At 25.8% G+C, this 26,005-nt stretch overlaps 2 protein-coding genes across 3 annotated transcripts in view; one reads left to right on the top strand and one right to left on the bottom strand.

Moving 5' to 3' along the window:
- LOC127286812 (Bardet-Biedl syndrome 2 protein homolog) overlaps nucleotides 1-26,005 on the top strand; it is a 61,020-nt gene that overhangs the window by 8,440 nt on the left and 26,575 nt on the right. The gene's annotated exons all lie outside the window — the stretch shown is intronic.
- Nucleotides 4,526-12,202, bottom strand: LOC127286816 (interaptin-like). Its single transcript, XM_051313416.1, has 9 exons — nucleotides 11,761-12,202; nucleotides 11,172-11,293; nucleotides 8,806-8,910; nucleotides 8,472-8,655; nucleotides 8,332-8,403; nucleotides 8,189-8,250; nucleotides 6,718-6,931; nucleotides 5,983-6,411; nucleotides 4,526-5,680 (listed from the first exon to the last, which is right to left on the bottom strand). Exons 1-9 carry the CDS (start codon nucleotides 11,978-11,980, stop codon nucleotides 5,499-5,501), a joined length of 1,590 nt encoding a protein of 529 aa, XP_051169373.1. The 5' UTR covers nucleotides 11,981-12,202; the 3' UTR covers nucleotides 4,526-5,498.

Here is a 26,005-nt window from a genome sequence, read left to right as displayed (position 1 = left end):
TTCACCAACGCCTGCACAATCATGATTAGCATCTACGACTAAGACGAAAAGTCCAATGCACAATAGTATGAGTGTGTATTTCATCTACATATGTAATTAAATATTAAAATTTAAATTAATCAAAAATTTTTTAAAATCTTTAAATAATTTTACCTTTTTTTGTTATTGCTCAGATTGTTAGTCTTCTTGAAAACAAAACTTAAAATTGATGTTGAAAACAAATTTCTCGCAATTTATATACTCACGAAAAATTGACAATTTTTTAAATTATTATATTATTGTTTTTTTTTTGAAAAAAAAGGTTTTCCTGTTTTAAAAATGAAATGTTTATTTAAAATTTTTCCCCTTCGGAATTTTCAGTATGCATTTCAGTTGTTAAATTAAAATTTATATTTAATTATTATTTTTTATATTTTCACTTTTATTTCGTTTTATTTTTAAATTACTTTTATCCTTGTTTACTTTTTGCCAAACACATTTTTATATAATTATAAAAATTTTGTTTTTCGAAATAATAAAATGTTTTAAAACATTTTTTTACTAATCAATTTTATTGTATATTATTTTCATTATTTTTATAAAGTTAAAAAAAATCATTGTTTATATTTTATGTTAAATTATCCAACAACAGGTGTAAATAAGTATTTACTTACATAGTAACGTTTAAAATTAAATTATACAAAAAACTTTTAAAAAAATAATTTTTAATTCTTCATACGGTGAATGGGACTTTATTGGCAAAAAAAATTTTAGGTTATGTTTGTCACTTTAGAGTTAAAATACACAAAGATAACCCCAAAAAAATATTCTAAAAATGAACGTTTGTTGTGTTTTAAATATAGAAAAAGTCGATTTATTTTTTTCAAGAGTGAAATCTGATACATTTTGATGACCCTGTATAATAAATATTATACCTATAATTATAAACAATATATAAAAAAAATTAAAACAGCTTTTACAATTAATTAATTTTTGTTTTTATGTTACATAATGGTTTATGACTTAAATTTTTGAAGGTGAAATAAAAATAAATCTAATATTATTATAATAAATTTATTATTCTAATATTGAAAATTCTTAATTTCAATTTTATTGTAACATTATTTAAATTATAAAAGATTCTTTATTTCAAAAATAATATTTATTCTCAACGAAATATTATAAATTTTTGTCATCTTTTTCGATGGTGGGTAAATTAAAGCGTTATTTTTAATTTCTTAAATATAATTTCGAGTACAAAAATATAAGTAGTAAATACGACAAATTAAAAAAAAAAAAGAATTAAAATTTCCACTTTTTTTATCACGAAAATAATGAACACGCCATTGATAATTTTCGAAGTTCGCTTACTGAAAGATATTGTAAAATTTGTTGGATACCTCTTCAGGACAAAATGTAATTTTATAATTCTTTTCAATAAGATGAAACATATCATTTACGCACATATCAATTAATTCATTTCTTTGTTTACCTTTACTAACACGTATCTTAAAAAAGTCAGCATAAATTGGAAATTTCTCGATCGATAATTCTAAGCTATTTAATAATCTCTCGTTTCTTATTTTAATCGAAACTTTCTTAATAGATTTCATTAAAATATCGTAAAAAGTCACATTTGATTCGTCGATAATTTTTGTTTTTTGCATATTTGGTTTGGTTTGGTTTTGTTTAGTGGCCTGTTGTCCCCGAGTTTTGCATATTTATTATCTGTTTTTGACATTCATTTCGCCAATCGAGATATTCGGAGGATTGATTATAAAAATTGACTTTCTTTTTCTCCGCTTCTTGATCGCAAGGAAGTAGCTCTAGTCGCGCAACATACATCTTTAAAATATTGATTGGAGCAGAGCGTATAAAGTTCAAAAGATAATGGATATCCTCAATTTGATCGATCACGTGTACAGTTATCCAATAATTTGTGCTCGAAAGAGATATATTTCTGTAATCATAGTATTCCATAATAACATTTGCAATTTTTGAACTAATTTTTGGGTTGCAATATGACAAATTATCTAACACACCATTGACTTTATTTTCTTTTAAATAATTCAGCAGGCATCTAATAATTTCGGGACGAAATTCTCCTTTTTCATTATTTTTCTCGTCATTTATATTCCCTTCCTTTGATATTTCTTTTGAGTTAAAACAAGATAAATTCTGTTCATCATCGCTAGAAACTGTTAATTTAATGGCATTTATTATTAATTTTTTATAATTATCTTCGTCGATTTTATTAACTCCGGCAATTAATAAAATTTCTGTAATTTTTAACAAATTTTGAAACATTAAAGGAGTAACACACGTTTCATTATAGCGTTGTCTGGTAATCTTTGTAGTGCATAATGAAGTGAAGTCAAATCCGAAATCCTGTTTACCATTGGATTAGCACCGACATCTAAAAGAAATTTAACCATATTTGCATGACCTGCAGCTGCTGCAAAATCCAAGGGGGTGATTTTATGTTCATCTGTTTGTAAATTAATGTTGGCACCAAATTTCAAGAGCAATTCTACTAAGCGTGTATGCTTGAATGTTGCTGCCACATGAAGCGGATTTAATCCAAGAAAATTTTTAGTTGAAAAACCCGCTGTTAGTAGAATTTTAAGGATTTCTTCGTTTTCATTTTCAACAGCAATATAAACTGCACATCCGCAAGATCTAAGATCAGATTTTACTTTACTCGCTTCTTTTTTTATGATTTCTTCAACAATTTCTACTTGACTCGCTCGCGCACAGCTGAATGAAGTTCAGAATCACATGGACATGTTTTTGCAATTATTGTTGAATTGCATGTTAATAAATATTTCCAAACTGCCAAAGACAAGTGCTTCTTCAAGGACAGGTTTACGGCTTACTTTTGCGCCGTTTTCTATCAAGTGTTTTACAACATCTAAACGTTTATTTAATTTAGTGGCGACATAAAGTGGTGTTTCTCCAAATTTACTTGAAATATTTATATCTGCACCATTTTTTAAAAGAATATCAACAAGCTGAATGTTATTTACTTCAGTGGCGACATGAAGTGGTGTTTCTCTTAAGTGATTTGCAATATTTACATCGGCACAATTTTTTAAAAGAATTTCAACAAATTGAATGTTATTTAATTTAGTGGCAACATAAAGTGGTGTTCCTCCATATTGACTTGAAATATTTACATCTGCACCATTTTTTAAAAGAATATCAACAAGCTGAATGTTATTTACTTCAGTGGCGACATGAAGTGGTGTTTCTTCAATTTTATTTGCAATATTTATATCGGCACCATTTTAAAATGGTGGATTCGATTTGCGTAATGTCTACTTAACTAAGCGGACTTTAGGTAGACATTAGGTAGACATGTAAAAAAACGTATAAAAAAGCTATTAATCGACTTACGAGGGGGAATTTACTCAGGTAGTCAAGTGTACACTCTTCCTGTAATACTTGTGTAATAACGTGTAATACCGTGTAATAATGCATTATTACGGTGCTGTAATATCTCTGTAATAATGTGTAATACTCTGTAATTACGTGTAATAACCCTACTAAAAATAAAGTCAGGATAGTTCACAAAACTGGTCAGACTGCCTGACCATTTTAATCCAGTTTTCTTACGTTTCTGGATGAATTTGGTCAGAAAATGACTAAAATTGGTCAGGGTATTGCTCAAAATGGTCAGGATCCCCTCCTCTCTATTAGCCCCGCCCATAGCTGTGACCATTTCTCACGTAAATCCTGACCATTTGTAATATATATCCTGACCATTTTGTGAACAACTTTTGACTTTTTGTGTCCATATTTGAATTTTTTCTGACCCTTTCTCACCAGTTATTTTACTACTACTACTACTACTACTGAAGTTAAAATAAATAAATATTGCGTTTCAATGTTCAACATTTTTTATTAAATTAAATTCCATTAAATATTTATACAAAATAATTATTACATTACTTTAGATTAGGGTTACACATAATAATAATAAGAAATAAAAGATTTTACATTTTTCTTAACAAATTGCTTGGTGGATAAACAAAAATGCTATTTCAGACTTGTCATGGAAACCATATTACTTTGAAAAAGAAATTATATATAGTTATTCATTTATTTAAATTTTATTATATAATATAATAATGATACTTTAGGAATTATAATTCTCTAATTTTATTTTTAATTGTAAAATTTTGATTTTTAATTTTATAATGAACTTTCTTTACTTTTATTTGAACTATTATGTACTGATGGAAAAAATGAAAGAAAGTAAATGACATTACTCGAACCGCAGTAAAAAGGCTTCAATTAAAAATATTATTATCTCGTATTCCCTAAAATTTGAAATTTATTTATTCTACTTAATATCAAAAATTTTCTTTCTCACTACCCTTAAATTAGATAGAACATTAGAAAATAAATTCCGTAAAAGAGAACACAATTATGATTTTTTCATTTCCAAACAATTCGTTTTCTAAAGTCAATAAACAGGAAATTTTCTATTCCAAAAGTAGAATTCATTTATAATTTTTAAAATTTTTTTTAATGCCATAAGCAAATAATTAAAGTTTATTTCTATAATATAATAGATTTTTAGTTATTTAAATAAATTTTTATCTATTCAATTTAATTTTATTTCTGTTTGATTTCAAAAAAATAATTTTGTTATTTTATTTCTAAGTTTAAGTACATAATTGGTTACTCTCACAGACTTATATTCTTTTTTTCATTTTTCTCAAAAGGAATTAAAAAAAATAGAAATTAGTTATTTCTATTACATATGTAACATAAAAAATATCAGAGAATTTCTAATATCAAATTTAATTTTTTAATCAGCCTTATTATCGAGATGTCATATAATTTCCAAATGTTAGATAAAATAGTATAATTTATATACCATTTTCTAAACTACATGCTATATCCACCATTAGTCTGAAATATTTCTTCATTAAAATAACTTACGTAATACTTATTAACTAAAATATACTACATCGACAGTTCGTTTTTATAACAAAGAAATAGAAAATGACTTTACCGACTCCTGGAGAGGGAGTACGAGTAACATTGTTACTATGATAACAATTATTGCAACAAACTGACATTGAAACAAGATTGTGGGCTTAGCTTTAAACAAATTTCATATAAATTTCCTAACTTTTATTTTCTAAATAGCAATAATTGCTATCATAGCAACTTTGATACTCGCAATCTCTCTCCTGGTTTGAGTCGATTAAACGCACACGATATATAAATATTATTTATATATATTATATATATTTATATATACCATATATACCATATACCATATATATTTATATACCATTTACATTGTATTAAGGATGTACGTACGTGCGGTACGTGAGCTAATTTCTTTGCTTAAAATAAAGATATCTAGATAAAATTTTATATATATATATATATATATATATATATATGAAAAGTCTTATCTTGAGATCTTTATTTTATAGTATTTAGAAAAACAAAGTTTTCTAATTTTTTAAAATCACGCACGTACATACTAAACAGTACAATTATAAACGGGGACCAATATTGGCAACCAACTTTTTATTGCCTAGTAATTGTTGCCATTTTGATTCCACTGCTAATAATTTTTTTCGCGGCCTTTTACATAAATTTTCTTTTTCTTCGAATTTTGCTGTCCTTTTTCTTTGTATAATTTCCTGTTCGTCTGGCTCAACAATTTGCAGTCCATCTATTGAATATTATAAAACATAATTAATTTGAATGTTATCATATTTTAAATAAATTTCAAATTTTACATGTCAGGCATTCTATTTAACGTAAATTTATGTAACAACTTTTAAAAATTATTTTGGCAGCTTTAAAAATTTTGCAAATAGGCACAACATTTTTTTTATAATACGAATTAAAATTATAAATTACTTTATCAATTTCAATTTAAATCATTGAGATTCGTTGATTAAATGAAATATTTCCTTTGAAAAAGAACTAGGACTTTGGGTTTACGTATTGTTTATGTACTTTATTCTATACCTTGTTGATAAACTGGTTCCATTTTTTCGAATTCATCATCAAAGGATTCATGCATTTCTGATTCTTGCATTCCTCTAATTAGTTCTTCATCAAGTTCATTGTGAAATATTTCGTCAAATCTGTTTTGCAATTTAAAGTTTTCATTATGTTCTTCTATATATTCTTGTCCTTCTCCGTCGTTGTTCTGTTCTTCTTCCTGCCTTCTTTCTATTTCGTTCTGCTCTTCTATTTCGCTGTCTAACTCGATATTTCTTTCTTCATTTACAGCTTGATTTGTTGATAATTGTTTTGGCACATTTTTTTTTAAATGTCTGTTTTTATTTAAAAGTGATGTTCTCTTATAATTTATATATCTAAAGAAGAATTTTGACTCCTTATCAAATACTTCGGAAGTCCATCTTTGTTCTTCAGCCCATTCAGAAAATCCAACTAAAAATGAAAAATAGTTTAATAAAAATATTTTTTGATATATTGTTTTTTTACAAAACTTGCAAAAATTCGTAATTTTAAAAATTATTTTCTTTAATTTTTGAACATTTATAATTTTTGGTTCAAGAAAAAAATAATTTATGAGCTGTTGTTATGTTGAACGACACTGAATCGAAAATTATTTTTAATTTTGTTAATTATAGTATAGGTCCCCTGCATTCTTAGTTAGTAAATATATTTAAAATATACCAAAATAAAAAATTTATTTATTTATTATTTCTGTATTTAAAATATACAAAATCTTACCATAAACTGCATGTAATTTGCTTTCCTCTAGTCGCGGTTTTTTAGTTACTTTAGATTTGTTATTGGCCTTGCCGTGAACGGAATGTGTTTTTAGTACTTCGGCACCAAAAACTAATTCCGCTAAATTGCCGATAAATACTGATGGCTTTCTTGTCGAAATTTTTAAAAGATTATATTTGTCTTTATTGACACCAACACGGTCGTTTAAGAAAATCTAAAAAAATATATTTTTATAATATAGCTAATTATTAACACCAAAAAAATTTAAATATATTTTATTTTAAACAATTTATGCAATCACTTTTAAATGTCATATATTGGAATGCATCAATATTTCCTACATTTAACTTAATAGATTTTTTGCATTGTTGAATTTGAAACAATCGAATTTATATTTAGCAAAATTTACTGAAATCAGCTTTTATTAAAGAAAATTTTAATTTGAACTAATTTCTATTTAACACAATTCTCATTTAACAAAAAAATCTGTTTAGATGAAATTGTGAGAGAATTTCTATTTCACCGTAAATCAATTTAACTCAATTTTTACTTGCCAAAATTTAAGATTCAACGCCGCTTTCTTATAAGTTAAATGTGTGAAATATTCATGGGTCTCCATATATTTCCTAAATATCCGGATGCTATGATAATACCATAGAATATATTATATTCTAATGCAATAAAATATATTATAGAAATGGAATATATTATAATACTTTCATTATATCCCCAGTAAAAAAAAGTATTGGGAGTGAGGAAAAAGTATAGGCACATAGCTTAGTCCCTATGCGATTTGGCGTGAAAACCGTATAGGGACGTTACGGCCAATACTTTTTTCTTACCGTGAATACTTTTCACCTGGATTGTTTGCATTGATGTTTGTTGATCAAAGTTTGCATTATAAATGAATAGAATGCATGTTCCGAAGTGTCAAAATGCCGATTTGCAATAAGAAATGTGAAATTTTATTAAAAAGAAAAACTGTGAAATATGACAAATTTATCGACAATTTTATCATGTGAGTAGTGCTCGTATGGTAAATTTATCATATGAACAGTACTTACATGATAAAATTGTCGATAAATCGGTCATATTTCACATTTTTTCTTTTTAATAAAATTTCACATTTCTTATTCCAAATCGGTATTTTGACACTTTGGAACATGCATTCTATTCATTTATAATGCAAACTTTGATCAACAAACATCAATTTAAACAATCCAGGTGAAAAGTATTCACGGTAAGAAAAAAGTATTGGCCGTAACGTCCCTATACGGTTTTCACGCCAAACCGCACAGGGACTAAACTATGTACCTATACTTTTCCCTCACTCCCAATACTTTTTTTTACTGGGTCACATTATGTTTGATTCAAAATTTCTGCACAATAGAAACGTTTGCCCTATTGTATTGAAATTTAAATATTTATTTTTTAAATAATTTTTAAACATTTTTAATAATATCAAACTTACTATATGCGATGAAGTATTTTCACTATCAAAATTTTCTTGATTAATTAATGCCTCTTCCAATTCTGTAAAAATAGTAAAAATAATTAAAATACATTTAAATAAAATGTATGAAATACAATAGAAAAAATTTTTCTTTAACGTACCACATATTTTTTTTTTGTTGAGGCAATTTTCTTCTTGAAGCTTTTTCATTTCTATTTTTGTCTCTTTTAATGCTGGAAAAAATAAAGTTACTTAAAATATGATAACATTTAATACATGTCTAAAAAATTTTTCTACATACTCTTAATTTCCTTTTGCTGAAGAAAATTGTCTTCCTGCAGTTTTTTTATTTCTGCTTTGGCTCTTTCGTAAAATGTGATGGCATGCTTTCCTATTCTTTTTTCTTCTTCTAATTCTTTTTTCAGTATTGAAATTTTTTTAACTAGTAGATGATTTGAATTGCACGTTTCCAATGTTTCCTGTGTCTGTAAAACAATTACTATATATTAATCTTTAGAGCATAAGGAGTGTGCGTAAAAATTTCATTATTATGATTATTTTGCTTGAGCGAAATAAGTAATTTAACTTTAATTAAACATTTAAAAAAAGTGATTTAAACATTCCCAATTTCTTACATTAGATTGCTCTTGACTACTCTCCTCATCTTCTTGATCCATTATTTCCTCCATAAATTTTCTATTCATGTCTTTCTCCGTTGATGATTTCTTTTTTTTATTTCTCTAAAAAATAATTAAATTTTTAAAAATTCAGATCACATGTAAACATTGCGTTGTCACCAATCAGTGAAATTTCACTGGATGGTATACTTATAACTAGTTAGCAGTGAAATTCACTGATTCAAATTTAGAGAGTTAGTTTACATGCTACCTGCTCTCTTAATTTAAATAAATAAAAAGTGGCTGATTCCCAGCTGTAAGTATAACACTTTTTCAAACAGCGTATAGTGAAATATCATATATTTGCTGGTATATACGCTATTTGGATTAGTCTCATACTTATACCTCGGAATCAGCGACTTTTCACTGATTCCAGCTATTAAAATCAGTGCCATTTAACTGATTTGCATTAAAAATAACTGATTCTCCAGTGAAATAGCACTAATTGTCAGTGAAAACCACTAATTCAAATAGCTGGAATTTAGAGACTGGTTGACATTAGTGACATATTCAGTGATTCAAATTTTGAGATTAATAAATAAATATAAACTACAAAAGTAAAAATTCAAAGATTTTATATGAACTTGCAAGTATAAACAAGTTTTTCATGTATATCTTATTACAACACGTAAAAAAAGAAGTGTCATATTAAGCTAAGATACTAATAATGTCTCAAAATTGCCTCAATTTTAGTCAATATTAATGTTTCAGACATTAAATAAGAAACTCTTCATTGAAGAGGAAAATATTAAAGTACAGCAAAACATACGTATACCGAAATCGCAAAAATCGAATTTCCGCTTATATATGTCGGTTATTCTCTTTAGTCGCTTCAAATTCGATATACGTGGGTTTACTGCATATACATATTTAAATTATTAATAGTTTACAATTATCTTTAAAAAGTTTATAATGTTTTATTATTATTAACAATTTATTATCACATGATCTTTTATATGCAATTGACTGTTTTTTCACTTTTGAAAAATAATTTTTTATTGAAAAATATTATATATATTTCGTTCTTTAAATTAGTACGTGTCAGTTTAGTTTAACTTTTACTTTCTTAGAAACTTGATAATGAGACTCTACTTTTTAGGCAACAAAAAACCTTCGTTACTCCGATCGAGTTTTGTTTATGTTATTCCGTCTGATATGAAATCTCGATATGTCAAAGCTCTTGGAGCACAAAGATACCAAAAACACACACATGTAATAAAAAAAATTAAATTTTTGAAATGAACTAGAATATATCGACAAGAGTTACGGCAAATTTAAAAGTTTTAAATATATTTTACTACATCTTGCTATATTAATAAGTTTTAATAAGATAACTAGACGATTCGTAGAGTTTAATTGGATACATAATTAGAATAATTGCAGTTTAAATCAAACATTTTATATATATATATATATATATATATATATAGACCATTTGGCTTTTGCATCTCCGATTTTTTTAAACTATTTGTTTTCTTTTAGTACTTGCTGAAACAAGCTTTCATGATTTTTTTCAATTTTTTTTATAAAGCCATTAAAGAGATATAGACTTTTGAAAAACCGAGAAAAATCAAGATATTATTTTTTGAAATGCTTATAACTTGGTCAATAATTTACCAAATTGGACTTTTTTTTACAAATATTTTTGTTTTTAAACGTACTTTTCAAAAAAAAATATCGAAAAAATTTTTTAAATAAATTTACTATAAGTTTATGAATTTTGAAACATAAATTGTCATTTTTAACAATGAGTGTACGGATAATTTTTTTTCAAAATTTTTTGTCAAAAAGTGACACTGATTTAACAAATTTTAAGCCTAGTCCGATAATGGGATCTCAATAGGAACTATTTATTATTTTTTTTCATAAAACGTTTTATTTGATTAAATTAATTTTTCTAACTAAAGAAATTTTTTCTCATAATTTCAAAAAGATGTTTGAATTTCAGTCAGTCAGTATTGCACCAACATTGGGTCAATACTGGAATACCTTTACTGGGATAATTATACTGGTGCAATACTGATACAGTATTGCGCCAATACCGCGCCAACTCCGGCACACCAAGTGTCGGCAAATATAAATGGCGCGGTATAGCGCCAGTTGTCAGTAATGGCACAATACGGAAATTTTTCATTGGGGAAACTAACAAAAAAGAGTCTTGAAAACCCGAGAATCTCGCGAGAAAAATAATGAAAACTAACTCTTTCCTTTTATGAAAGGATAGAGTGTCGTGGTATGAAATAATAAATATAACTGAGAAACGATATTATTAATATATTGTATATTAATATATATTATTAAATATTGTATTGAAAAATACTAACCTTTGAAACCTCATTGTTGTCAATGTCCTCAAAACTATCACTATTCGTCAAATCAGAAATATCATTCATAAGATGAGCTGGGGGGGCTGCACATCTTTTAATTTCCAGGGAAGTTTGGTTGTCTACAAAAATTTAGAAAAAGCAATACGTTTATGTAATATTAAACAATGCATAATATAAAATAGTATATTACATAATGTTTATAAAAATTGAAGTTAAATTTTAAACAGGAGTGTTAAAAAATTATTTAAATCGTGTTAAACTAAATTCAATTTAAACAAATTACATATAGAAAAGTACAATTTTTAAGATCTAATAATTATGAAATGAAAAGGCCTAAGAACATAGAAAGAATTAGTTTTAACAAGATGCTTATATATTATAATTTTTAAGCTAGATTATTTTTAAAATTAGGTATTTTTATTTTATATTCCAAAAACAAGCAGAATGATTACTCAGCAAAGTATAGTACTTTTTTTAATATTTTTCATCTACATCAATGGTCAAAATATAATAATGGAATAAAATATATGATAATAATAAAATACACTAGAAAATAAAACTCTAATAAAATATTGTAAATAATTACCTGAAATTTTTAAAACCACTGCTTTTCTCTTTTCAATAATTTCTTCACCTTCACTATTTACAATTGGTATTTTTACTTTAAAATACTTCAACTTTAATTCTGATTGATTTTTGTTCCACTCTTCAACTTTAAATTTTTTAATATTTTTCACGGGAACAATATACTGCTCCCTTTTTTCATCTTCCACTTTAGCATAAAATTCCGTTGACGAAATATTCATCTTATAACAACTTTCTGCACTCCGCTTAATTTTTTGGACTTGCGACTGGTCTTTTCAGTACGACTGTCCGGACAGAACTACCAAGACTTCGCAACCAAAGAACTGTCAAGTGGTACTATCAGTGAGCGCACTATGCATTAAGCGTTTGATTTTTATTTGGAAAATTTTTCGAATAACGTTGAATATCTCAAAAACAAAAAAGGGCATTTGGAAAATTTGTATACCCCTACAGCATCTAAACTTGCAGCAATATTGCCAAACTTGCCTCAATTTTGCTAATATTTCTTAAATATTACAGAAACATTGGAGACATAAGAGTAAGTTTAGCAATATCCCGAGTCGAAATTTAAAGTCGAATCAAAGTCTACTAAGACCGACTTCTTTTAGGACCTAGGAGAGTATATGTACACTGAGAAAAATGATCTATTAAACATAAAACTAATTTCCTTTTAAAGCGATTCCTTTAATGGTTAAGAGAATTAGTTTTATTGTAAAAGGAATCTTTTAAATTTAAAAATGTTAGACTTTTATTGACAAAACAAAAATAATTTAAAGAAAAAAAGATTTCTTTTGTTCTTTAAATGAAATCCTTTTATGGGTCAATCCACTGAAAATCATCAAATGATGGTTGCTGTCATATTTTTAAAAAATTTAGTTTTAATATATGTGAAACTAGATGAATTTCGAAGTTCATTGGTCATAATATAATCGTGCAAATTTTATTTCGTTTAAAATTATTATTAATTAAAAGTAAGAGGTTCACGTCGTGATTTTGTAATCTTAAATGTTGCACTTTTTTAGGAAACTTTATTATTCAAAAACTATAAAATATTTGATATTATAATTCACCAGAAACATAAATCAATTTATTCTACATGAAAAATGGTGAAATTATTGTATAATTATTTTATTTTTAGATATTGATTCGAATTTTAAAATTTTTCCAGTTACAAAAGTTTTACATTTTTTCAAAGCTTGTAACTTTTTTCTGTAAGCTTCAAAAATTTAGGATTTTGCACATATTTTAATATTAATATAATTTTCCTGCTATTAAAATTTGGCAGAGGTATTTTCCTTCGTTTTGGAAATAATTTTGAAAAATTTTTACATAAAAAGGTTAATTATATTAATATTAAAATATGTGTGATCCTTAAATTTTTTGAAGATTCCAGAATAAAGTTACAAGCTTCAAAAAATTGTAAAACTTTTGTAACTGGAAAAATTTTTAAATTCGAATCAATATCTAAAAATTACTTACTTATACAATAATTTCATTTTATATAATAATAATAATTATAATATAATATAATAATAATTTTTTATTAGAATAAATTGATTTATGTTTCTGTTAAGTAATAATTATATCAAATATTATATTATCCAGTGTGCATAATTTTAAATTTGTTCGTAAGATGTCGTTAATGAATATACAATAAATATTATATAGTTTTTTTAATAATAACGTTTCCTAAAAAAGTGCAACATTTCAGGTTACAAAATCACGACGTGAACCTATTACTTTTAATAAATAATAATTTTAACGAAATAAAATTTGCTTTGTCATAAAATTATGTTTCACATATATTAAAACTAAATTTTCTAAACATATGCCAGCAACCATCATTTGTTGATTTTTAGTGGAAGAGAAAAAGGAGAGAAAAAGAAGAGAAAAAAAGGGAAAAGGCAGAAAAGAAGAAGAGGAATAAAAAATTTTTTTTGTTAAAATCTTTTTCTTATGGAATTTGTGTTGTTGAGGAAAAACATGACCAATTTTGTCACATGTGTTTCAGATTAGAGGCTCAATCCTCGAGCCTTTTCAAAAGAATGTATTTCTATGCATTCGATAATTTATGACGTCAAGGAACATACAGTATTGTTTAATGTTGCATTCCTTTTTAAATGTAATATTTTATATTTATAAATAATATTATTTTACGATAATTTAAAAACATTTAGTTTTTGAATTATTATATAATAATTATTTAATTATTTACAAATTATTTAATTTCAATAAATATTTATTTGATGATACTTAAATAACCAATTATTTTAATCAAATAAATTTGTTTCCCACACTCAGAGAAATATTTTATTTGAACCAAATATAATTTATTTGAATTAAGTAAACGTATATTTGTCTTAGAGCCTACTAGACTTTTTATTTGACTTAAATAAAAAAATTCAAATTTCCGACAGAATCTTGTATAAATGACCATACCAATTTATGTGCAAATTATTAAAAACAACGAATTATTGTCACCTGAAAAAACACAATATGTTCAATAAAGAAATGTATTAATCATAAAAAAAAATTAAATCAAATATAGCTTCTCTATACATTGGTTATAATTAATAAAAAAAATTGTTTATTACATCAAACTTGTTCGCTTTTATGATGAATAACTTAGCTGTGGTTACTAATTTTCATTATAGATTCGAAAACAAACATTCTGCTGAACATTCTTTTCCGTTCAATTCTGGCTAAATTATTAGTTTCAATTTTAAATATGGAAGTCCTATCAATTACGGATACCTAAAATTTAAAAAAAAAATACTTACAATTAAAAAATGGCATATCTTATAAAGAATAAAAGATGTTGCAATAGTGACATTATTTTTGGACATTGGGAACGAGAAATATTCAGTTGATTTTATAGCACTGCTCTTGAGTCAAAAGCAGTGATATAAAATGAACTGAATATTTCATCAATTTAATAGCATATACTTTTAAACGATCTTAAATATGCGGCGTATTGATTCAATAGCATATTTTTCTCAGTGTAAGCACACGATCAGTTCCCTAAAATTTTTCCATACAAGTTTAAGCAATGTAAGGAACATGAAGTTTTCCAAAATAAATGATAGAGCTAGCCCTGGAAGTAAAATATGCGCTTATAATGAGTTATTAATTAGTTAATATGTAATTAAGAACTACAAGTATTTCTATTGAGAAAGAGAAAGTATTTCTGCAAGCAGTATCATTTATGCAGTGTAGCTATAGTAACAGTCAGAACAAAATTTGTTAAACGTGTTGTTGAGTATAAAAAAGTGTATTCAACTTACTTAAATGTCTGAAAATCAAGAAGAAATAATTGAAAAGAACGAAAAGAAGGAGTACAAACAGTATTTTAAAAAGCATGGTGTTGTGGACACTTTACCAAGGCATATCCTTCGTAGATGTTGGGAAAATGTAAACAATATGGTGAGTAAAAAAATTTATAAAATTTCACGTATTTATAAGGAATTTTTTAATTATTATTCCAAGTTACACGTAATATTACTGTCATATTACTGACGTATTAAAATGTCCGTCTGATGGTAATATGACAGTAACGTTACAGTAATGTTACGCGTTAATTTATTAACGCGAATTTTTATTGTTACCAGTACTGAGCCAGTACGGGCTGCCAGTACTTGTGAATTACTGCGCCTGTTGTCAATATCGGCATGTTACAGAAATTTTTGCTTGGCGAACTTTATATGATTTGAGTAATATTATTATACATTTTTTTCAATTTCAGGAAGTCAAAAACAAAGATGATGAACATATGAAAGATAGTTCGATGATTAAGAAAACAAAAGTCGACGAAAATGACAAAACTCGAAATGTACGTATTGAAAAAATGTACAACATTTATTTTAAATTTTTCTAGTATAAATATATATAAAAATTTAACACTGTGAAGTTGTAGAGAACCTTTTTCTTAATAAAATAAGCCATTAGTAATTAAAATTGCAACATTTTAAAAAAAAACTCACGATCGAGAGTATTAGAAAAAGTAATAAAAGTTAATTGTTATTAAATTTCCCATTGAAATTCAACAATATTAATCGAAAGCAAGCTTATTATTCAGATAAGATAGTAAATAGCACTAAATAATAGGCATAATAAATTACTGTTGCATATTTATTATGTAAAAAGTATTTTAATAATAGCATCAATTTCCATCGCTGTAGTCACGCGACTAATTAATACCTTTATGTGATGAATTAAACTTAAAATTTTCACACTTATGAATATTAAGATGTTAAATAATAATCAGTCATAATCAGAACAAAAGTTAGTCTAATTCCTTATTTTAGAATTTTTAATATATAAAAAACAATGTGAATTATACAGTCTCATACTGAACATTTTTTTCGGTCCCTTGAATCATTACAACTAAGTTTTTGACCTGGATATATCGAATTCTTGCCCATATCGGATATTTTTTTCGACCCTTCAAATTCGATATACAGAGGTTTCACTGTAATAATGTGTAAAAACTATTTTGTGACAATTTTCGATTTTCAATAAATAGATTCTATGGACTCATTGTCATCTTGAATGCATATATGTATATTCAAAGTTTTAAATAAATATCTATATATATATATTGTGATCACATTACCTGACACGCTTTGAATAATAATTGTTCTGTTTATATGCTTACTGTAAACATTTGAATACCCGGATCAAATAACTCGACCGACGCTCGGACGCACACTCTAATGGTAGTCGGGTAGCAGTGAGCCGCCCACAGGCTGTCTCTGCTACTTGACTGGTAATAGAGCGTTCGTCCGAGCGTCGGTCGAGTTATTTGATCCGGGTATTCATTTGTATCTAAAATCGGACTCAATAATTTCCTAAAATATCAACAAATTTTTGGTTTTTTTCAAAACGTCAAAAATACTTTTTTGATGAAATGTTTTTTATACTCCAAATATAAATTTGTTTGTTGAAAGACTTATTTCACGCATTGAAACAATTTAATTAACTTACATAAGGTCCATATTTTACCTAAATCTATAAAATATTTTAGTTTTTAAAAGAAACCTTTTTTCTTGTTTTTCTAACTGATTATAACTAAAAATCTTGACTGTGTTTATTAGATTTTGTTTGTCTAAAGACGTCTTAACAATAAATATTATTCTAAATATTAATATTAGTCTTTAAATTATAAAGACTGAAAAAAACTAAAACTACTTCACATGCTCACATAAAAAGGTTCAAATTAAAGAAGTTTACTGGAATTGGATTTTTTATTCAATTTTTTTAAAATTGGCAGTAGTTCTAACTGGACTTACCTTACAAGGAAAAAATTTTTTACTTACATTACTTCATTAAGCGTACATATTTACTTTGTTTAAATAAATATTTTTTTATTATTAAAATTTTTAATAAACCATATGCATATGTAAAATGATTAAAAAATTGAATAGAATATTTTTTTCAGGTCAGCAGAAACGAAAGTATAAAAATTATTGAAGAACATGAAATTGACTATGAAGAACATTTTGAAGTAGATATGGAAAACTCACAATTATTCACTGGAAGAACTGTTACTAATGATGGTAAAGAAATAGAACAGAATAGTATTGAAAAGAAAAAAGAAGAAAAAAATGATATTGAAGATAATGATAAAGAAACAGAGAACGAAAATGCAGAAAACATTAATAATGTCAATGTTGCTGAAGATATAGACCCAGATATACAACATGTACAACTTCTTGAAAGAAAAGACGAAGATAACAATGAGGAAGTGGAAGATAGCAATGCTGAAGATGAGGAAGAATATGAAGATGAAGCGGAAGATCAGGATGAAAATGTAGATGAGAATGAAAATACACTTTTTGACTATGAATTTCTACAACAACCTTTATATAATGGAAGTACTGTTTCATTAGCTGAAGCTATTATTATTATAGAAACTTTTACTGCTCGAACAGGATTAAGTAACAGAGGAGTTCAATATTTGCTTGATATTTTGCATATCCTAATTGGTCCAAATTGTTTACCTGAAACAATTTATAAAATAAAGAAAATCTTTTCCAAAGTTCTAAATATAATTTCATATTATACTCTTTGTCCAAATTGCAATGACGTTGTAAAAGTTCAAGAAGGAGTAAATCGTATAGCTCAAATTGTTTGTACAGCTTGTGGACATGAGTGGAAAAAGGATATTAATGATGGTTATTTTTTTGCAATGTTTGATTTAAAAACTCAATTAAAAAGATTTTTAGAAATTCCCGAAATTAGTAAAGCATTGAAAAATAATGAAACATATAGAATGTCTGACCGAAGTAACATTGAAGATATTTATGATGGCGAGTTGTATAAAAATTTGAAAAAAACAATATTAAAATCAGCGTCTAATTTAAGTTTTAACTTTTTTCTTGATGGTGCATCGTTTTTTAAATCTGGTACTCGTTCTTGTTGGCCTATTCTTTTATCATTAAATGAATTGCCTAAAGAATTAAGATTTAAAAAACTTTTATTGTGTGGTTTATGGTTTGGTCCTAAGCAACCATTAACCCATGCCTTATTCAAACCTTTAAAACAAAGTTTTAACGCTCTATTGGAAGGAATTAGTTGGACTAACTTTGAAGGACAAGAAGTCATCAGTAAAATTGTTCCACTTTGCTGTTGTGCGGATTCTGTAGCGAGAGCAAAATTACTAAATAATGTTCAATTTAATGGAGAATTTGGATGTCCCTATTGCTACAACCCAGGGAGGTATGTAACACTGAAAAGTAAAGAAGGTGAAACAAAGAAAAAAGGAACTTGGAAATATCCATGCTCGGGAAATGCACAAGAAGGTGATATATATCAAGAACGAAAAGAAAATGACGTACGAAAAGAAATGAAGGAAGGTTATAACTTACAAAATAAACCGGCAGTGAAAGGAGAAAAGAGAAAGAAATCATACAAAGGCTTTAAAGGTCCAAGTCCTATGTATAATGTCAAGTGGTTTAATATTTTATGGGGATTTCCACCTGATTGGATGCACTGCGTATTATTGGGAGTTGTATATTTAATGTTAGACATGTGGATTACCGGCTATCGACTGCCCTATTATATTGGTTCACCATCAAAATTAAGGAAATTGAATTCTGCTTTCAGCAGCCTGAAACCACCATCGCAAATACATCGCTTAAGCAGATCAGTAAATGACCGTCGAATGTGGAAAGCCAGTGAATGGAAATCATTTATTCTTTATTACAGCATTCCTTGTTTGACAGATGTTCTTGAAACTAAATATTTAAAACATTTTGCCTTGCTGGTCGAAGCAGTGGGCTTATTGTTAAAGTGCAATATAACACAACAAGATTTGCAAAAAAGTGAAAAGTTATTATTAAAATTTGTTAAAAAGTTTGAAAAATTGTACGGAGCTGAAAAAATGACGTTTAATGTCCATCTTCTCTTACACTTAACAAAAGCAGTAAGGATGTGTGGACCATTGTGGTGTTTTTCAACTTTTCCGTATGAATCTCACATGTGCGTGCTGAAAAAGTGCGTTCACTCTGCAAAAGGCGTATGTTTTCAAATTGCAGAAAGAATAGCAAGATATGATTCGTTACCGCATCTGTCAGAAAATATTCAAATGACAGAACCTGTAAAAAATACTTTAAAAATAATGTATTTGGGTCATCCTCCTCACGTTGGAAAAGAGACTGTTAATAATTGTACCTTACTAGGTCGGGGTTTTTCAGCTTGTATATTTTCCGAAAGAGAAAATATGGCAGTGCAGTCAGCTGGTTTTGAAAACGAACCTTTAGTTGAATTTAGAAACGTTATTTATAATGGAAATAAACATTCAACATCTTCGTATTGTACAAACTATAAGCGAAACAATAGTATTATACAAATATTGAGTGATAATTTTGCAAAAATTTTAAGAATACTTGAGGTACAAAACAAATGCTTTTTTATTGTAGAAATTTTGAATACAAAAGAAAAAAAAATAGGAAGTACCACATTCTCTCATATAAGAGAAGTACATAAAACAGAAGGCAGAGTTGTAAAAATTATTGAACCAAATGAAATATTAGGATCTTGTGTATACATTGCGATACAGAATAAAACATATTATGTTTGTACAATGCCAAGTACAGTTGAGGTTCAATAATTTAACTTTCAAATGTATTCATTCGGTCAAAAAGACAAAGTAAAAGCTCTCGATTTAAATATTAATATTTGTTTTACCTGAAATTTAGATATCAATATTATTTTCTTTCATTTTTATTAATATGTATATTATTAATAAATAATTAATAATGTTATATTCTTAAAATATATCATTATCATTATCTATCTTTTTAAAAATAATAAACTCTCCAGTTTTTTCAACTGTTTTTAGCCAACATGAATGCTTATACACCGCAGTGAGAAACGAAAGATAATTATACAAAAGTGAGAATGAAGTGCGAAACTTTTCTCTTTAGAAAGAGAGGGAATACATGAGAGTGACAAAGACGCGACAAACCTTTCAAGAAAACAGTAAGGGGAATTGACTGGTTAAAAATGGGTACACTTGACTACACTTATTATTATAGTTATTGTCATGTATTTCGGGTTATTACAGTGGTATTATATTGGTTTTTGCTTATTTCAATTACGTAATAACGCATTATTACACAGTATTAGACGATTATTACAAGATTAGTACAAGAAGAGTGTACACTTGATTATTGAGTAAATTTCCCCTCGAACTTCATATTTCATCCAAATCTATAAACTATTTTAATCCTTGAAAAAAACCGTTTTTCTTATTTTTCTAAAAAACTTTTTTTCTTATAGATATTTTAATTTTAAATAAAAAAATATTAATAAAATAATAATAATCCCAAACAGCAACGGATATTTTAGGATATCCTACGAACGTCCTAGCCGTATCCAGAAATTTGAATATCTCTAGGATGTCCTCAGAATATCTATGGATATCCTTGGTACATCCTATGGATATCCTGTATTCCGGATATCACTAAGACGTCCGTTGGATATCATAAATATCCGGATGCTGTTAGGGGAGGAACGCTCTATTAGTAGTCGGGTAACAGTGAGCGACAATGGGCCGCCACTGATACCCGACTACCAATAGAGCTTTCTTCCTCACGCTCAGCGAGTTCTTCTTCCAGGCTCCTCAATTAAAATATTAATATTTATTAATAATAATTTATTAATAAAAAGGCCAAATATGGTTATTTGGTTTTACATTTGTGTTGTTTATTACCATAAATAGTTTCGAACTCATTATTGTTCATATTGTTCCTTAACAAGGTTTACAAATACAGGTGAAACATATAAAGTGTATAAAAATATTTCAAAAGGTTATTATTTAAAATATGTTAAAGTATTATAAAAAATTCTTTTTATTAAAAATATTCATTATATTTATTTTTTATTAATAAAAGTATAACCTTTAATTGTCAAATTTTTAAAAATACTTTTATTAATAAAAAATAAATAAATATAATGAAGATTTAGAAAAAAATGATAATATTATTATTATTTTTTTATTATAAATTAAGAAAAAAGAAATGTTAATATTAAATATATTTAATAATAATATTTATATATATATATATATATATATATATTTTTTTTTCTTATATATTTACAGATCTGAAATCATAACCTTTTGTAATCTTTTTATACACTATATTTGATTTATCTGTATTTGTGATTTCCGTTAAAACCTTGACAAGGAACTATAATGAGTTCGAAACTAATTCGTAATAAAACAACACAAATGTAATAGCAAATAACCGTATTAGGCCTTTTTATTATTAAATTATTAAATAAACGGTTTTACCAAAAAGCAATTAATTATTATATAATAATATTAATAAATGATAATTAATATTCTACATTGAACATCATATATGCGATTAGCATTTCATTTTATACACCTCCTAACACATATTATTTTTTTTATTAAATATAAATATTAATATTTATAATAATTAATTATTATTTTAATTAAATAATAATTGTTAATAAATAAAATTCTTTTTAACTTAGTGTCATTTTTTTCATAGGTTTTGCACTCAGACTTTGAAACGGAATATAAAATAATTTTTATATAAAATATGAAATTATTATAGAATGTAAAATTATTTTTGAATACTATATTACAAGACTATCAAAACATTTTTAAATTAGTTTGTTTTTAAAATAGTGAAATGCAATTCGAGAAAATTTTTTTTATTTAAGATTTAAATTGAATACCCGGATCAAATAACTCGACCGACGCTCGGACGAACGCTCTATTACCAGTCAAGTAGCAGTGACAGCCTGTGGGCGGCTCACTGCTACCCGACTACCATTAGAGCGTGCGTCCGAGCGTCGGTCGAGTTATTTGATCCGGGTATTCAATTCATTAATTGATACATATGTTTATAAAGTAAAAAATAAGAAACTGTATCATATATAAGTATGATAGTATATTTGTCTCAGAGCCAAATAGATTTTTATTTGTTGCAAATATATTTTATTTGATTTAAATAAAAATTTTATTTGCGTCAAATAAAATTTATTTATGACAAATAAATTTTTTTATTTAAGTTAAATAAAAAGTGTACTAGGCTCTGAGACAAATATACGTTTATTTAACTCAAATAAATTATATTAAATTCAAATAAAACATTTCTCTGAGTGTAGGTGTGTATATTCTACACTTCTCTTTTCATTACGGTAATCTGCACCGAATATTCTGTCTTGAGGAGGTCTAAGTGCCGTGCTTTTTTAAAATGTGTTTGTCTAAACAAAAAGTTTCAGATTATTCAACGTTATTTAATATATTTTCTTCGTCGTAAACTTTTTATGAGTTTAAAGTTCTTTCGAGAGTCTTGACGAATTATAGCACTCTTTTATAACATATTAATTTATAAATAATATTTTTGAGGACAAATTTTAACAATTTTTCTTTTAACAATTCAATTACATTATTTTTTATAACATTTACATTTGTTATTTAATAAAAATTATTTTTATTTACGTACTTTTTTAAAGTACATGTATTTTAAGTACTATATTATTTTTATTATTATTGTATTATTAAAATTAGTTGATAGTTTAGTTATTAAGTGTTCTATTTATTAAATAAATTATTTTAATAATATTTTAATAGGATGGCTAAAAACTGAAATTAAAGAAAAAAAATTACTATATATTTTAAAGTCCTTTTTACACAAATTTAATAAATAACTTATAAATTACTCTAGAGTTTTTTTCAATTTATTCGTTAATATTTTTGTTATATGGATGACAATATATGTTACAGAAAAAATTCTGTTTATTAAGAATTTAATTAAATAAAAAATTAGCAACGTTAAATTCAATATGAAAATGAATTTAATTAATTATATAATAAATCGATTTTATCAAGAAATTGAATGTTTTAGTTTCAATAACTAACCCTTAATGAATCCATTTTTCTTTTATTTCACACAATTTGTAAGCAAATATACAGATGTATATGTTTGTATATCAAACAATCTTATTCGCAGATTATCTAAAACACGCTTTGACGGAATGTCCTAAAATTTTGTATGATTATATAATGATTATAATTGAATAAATAATAATTAATATATTCTTCATCAAAGATCATGATGTAAGCAATTATCTTTTTACTTTATACACCATTTTACACATTTTTCATAATAAATATTTATAATAATTAAATTATTATTTTTAATTAAATAATTTTTAATAAATAACATTTAACACTCAGATTTAAATAAGAAATGAAATTTATTTTTTATAATTTATTTATGCCAAATAAAATTTTTTATTCATATTAAATTAAAAGTCTAATAGGCTCTGAGACAAATAATTATAAATTAATATATTAATATATTAATAATTATCATATATAATTATGTATTATATATGTGTTTGGCTACCTGCTATGCAAGAGGCCATCTACCCAAAAAAAAACTTTTCATATATGTATACATATGAGATTCAGCAAAAAAGAATTTGATACATTTTTTCTGTTTTAAAAATTATTTACAGAACTCCCTATTACCGACGATGCACTAAAAGTTTAAAGTAGTTGTAAGGGAAAGTGTTCCACTCTGTGAGGTCGCCTAAATCTTTAAAACTTTAGTCGGTAACAACGGTAGTCGTTAATTTCAAAAATGCTAATTAAAAAAAATAATATTAAATTATAAAACCATATATATATATATATATGTAAAATAAATGCTTAATAAATTTATTTCTAATGGTGTTTTATATTAAATTAAACAATTAATTTCGCTTTTTCAATAATTACTTTTTATTTATAATGTTAATTATGGATATTAAAATGATTAATAATTAATAACAAAAAAAAAATTAAAATATGTACTATTTATTATATTGTATGTTAATTATTGTAATAAATATTTTAACAAAAATAAATTTTTATATAAATTAAATTAATAGAAATAATAGGATTTAACAATTATTATATTATATTATTTATTAGTTATAAATATTAATAAAAATTATAACAAATCTGCCGTGCTAAGCAAAAAAAGTCTAAAACTTTTTTATATTGTCTTTAAAAGTTTATAAATATAATACTCATTTGTTTTTAAGTTGATTTTTGGTTACACGAGTACGGGAATTTCAACCTAAAGATAAATGTCAGTTATTGACTTTTTGACTTCGTACAACACTCTCTAAATCTGAATACAGTGAATACAATCACTAATTGTAAGTCGAAACTCTTCCACATAAAAAATAAGTGTATATATGCACTTACGCATAAGTGTATATTCACTTATTTAAATTGTTATTGTTAATTATTATTTATTAATTAATTAAAAATTATTAGAAATATTTAAAAAAAAATTTGAAAAAAAATACAATTTTAAATCATTATTAATATATTTTTAAAAATGGAAAATAAATTTAATAGATACATTTAAATTTTTATATGTACAAGAAATGTAATAAATCAGAAATGTTCACAGTTGTCAGAAATCTTCAGAAATTTCAGAAAAAGTCACAGCTTAAAAATGGTAGGAGTAAAATGGGAGGAGCTTAGAAAGTATATGGTTAGAAATGGTGAGAAACGTCAAAAGTGGTGAGAATGGTTAGAAATGTTCAGAAATCCTGAACATTCTTGGTTATTCCTGATTTTATTTTTAGTAGGGAACTGAGTAATAAGGGTAATATGAGGTGTGTAATACCGGTAGTCAAGTGTACACGTTTTTAACTAGTAAATTCCCCCTCGTCGACTTATTATGATAAAAAAAAGTTGATAAAAGGGTAAATGAATGTTTATAGAGTAAATTCGTACAAAATTTGTAATTAATAAAGCAATTAATAATGAATGGAAATGTGCGCGAGGTACCTGATCAGTTCAGCTGTACATTTATTTTCGTGCTATTTTCATGAAAAGAATATAAATTAACGGCAAAAACAATTGATATTTATAAAAAAGTGTAAAATTGATTTAATTTGAGTGTTTGCAATACTAATTATTAAATAATCATTAAGTTTTTATCAAATGTGAATAGTGTTGTGAAAACCTGTGAAAACTAATGAGTTACTACATTACCGATCGCATATGATAATAAAAAGTTCTCGATGAGTGTAACAAAAAAGCTCCAATTTAACCAAGTACATAATTTCCGGGAATGCCAGAGATGGCGCCACCATTTCTTACAATACAGTGCGAGCATGTTTTCTTCCAAGCTTTTGCTTTGAAAGAAAATAAAAAGTGAATTTTAAAATGCAGAATAAAGTTATACAAATAATTATTGATTTCATAATTGTTTCTCGTCCAAAATTACGGACATGATTGCAGCTTTTTTGTTACACTCATCGAGAACTTTTTATTATCATATGCGATCGGTAATGTAGTAACTCATTAGTTTTCACAGGTTTTCACAACACTATTCACATTTGATAAAAACTTAATTATTATTTAATAATTCGTATTGCAAACAATAAAATTAAATCAATTTTACACTTTTTTATAAATATCAATTGTTTTTGCCGTTAATTCATATTCTTTTCATTAAAATAGCACGAAAATAATTGTACAGCTGAACTGATCAGGTACCTTGCGCACATTTCCATTCATTATTAATTATTTAATGCTTTATTAATTACAAATTTTGTACGAATTTACTCTATAAACATTCATTTACCCTTTTATCAACTTTTTTTTATCATAATAAGTCGATTAATAGCTTTTCTATACGTTTTTTTACATGTCTACCTAATGTCTACCTAAAGTCCGCTTAGTTAAGTAGACATTA

Source organism: Leptopilina boulardi, unplaced genomic scaffold (genome assembly GCF_019393585.1).
Source record: "Leptopilina boulardi isolate dan_hultmark-lab unplaced genomic scaffold, ZJU_Lbou_2.1 LbouV2_362, whole genome shotgun sequence".
NCBI lineage: Eukaryota > Metazoa > Arthropoda > Insecta > Hymenoptera > Figitidae > Leptopilina > Leptopilina boulardi.
This window is presented reverse-complemented; position numbering and strand designations above follow the sequence as displayed.

Bases quoted from the DNA above. Each gene is read 5' to 3' on its own strand.
- LOC127286816 (XM_051313416.1), bottom strand. From the start codon at position 11,980: ATGAATATTTCGTCAACGGAATTTTATGCTAAAGTGGAAGATGAAAAA. The intron at 8,911-11,171 runs GTTAGTATTTTT...ATTATTTTTTAG, and splicing joins ACAACAATGAGGTTTCAAAG to AGAAATAAAAAAAAGAAATC. The intron at 6,412-6,717 runs GTAAGATTTTGT...TTTCATTTTTAG, and splicing joins CAAATTACATGCAGTTTATG to TTGGATTTTCTGAATGGGCT.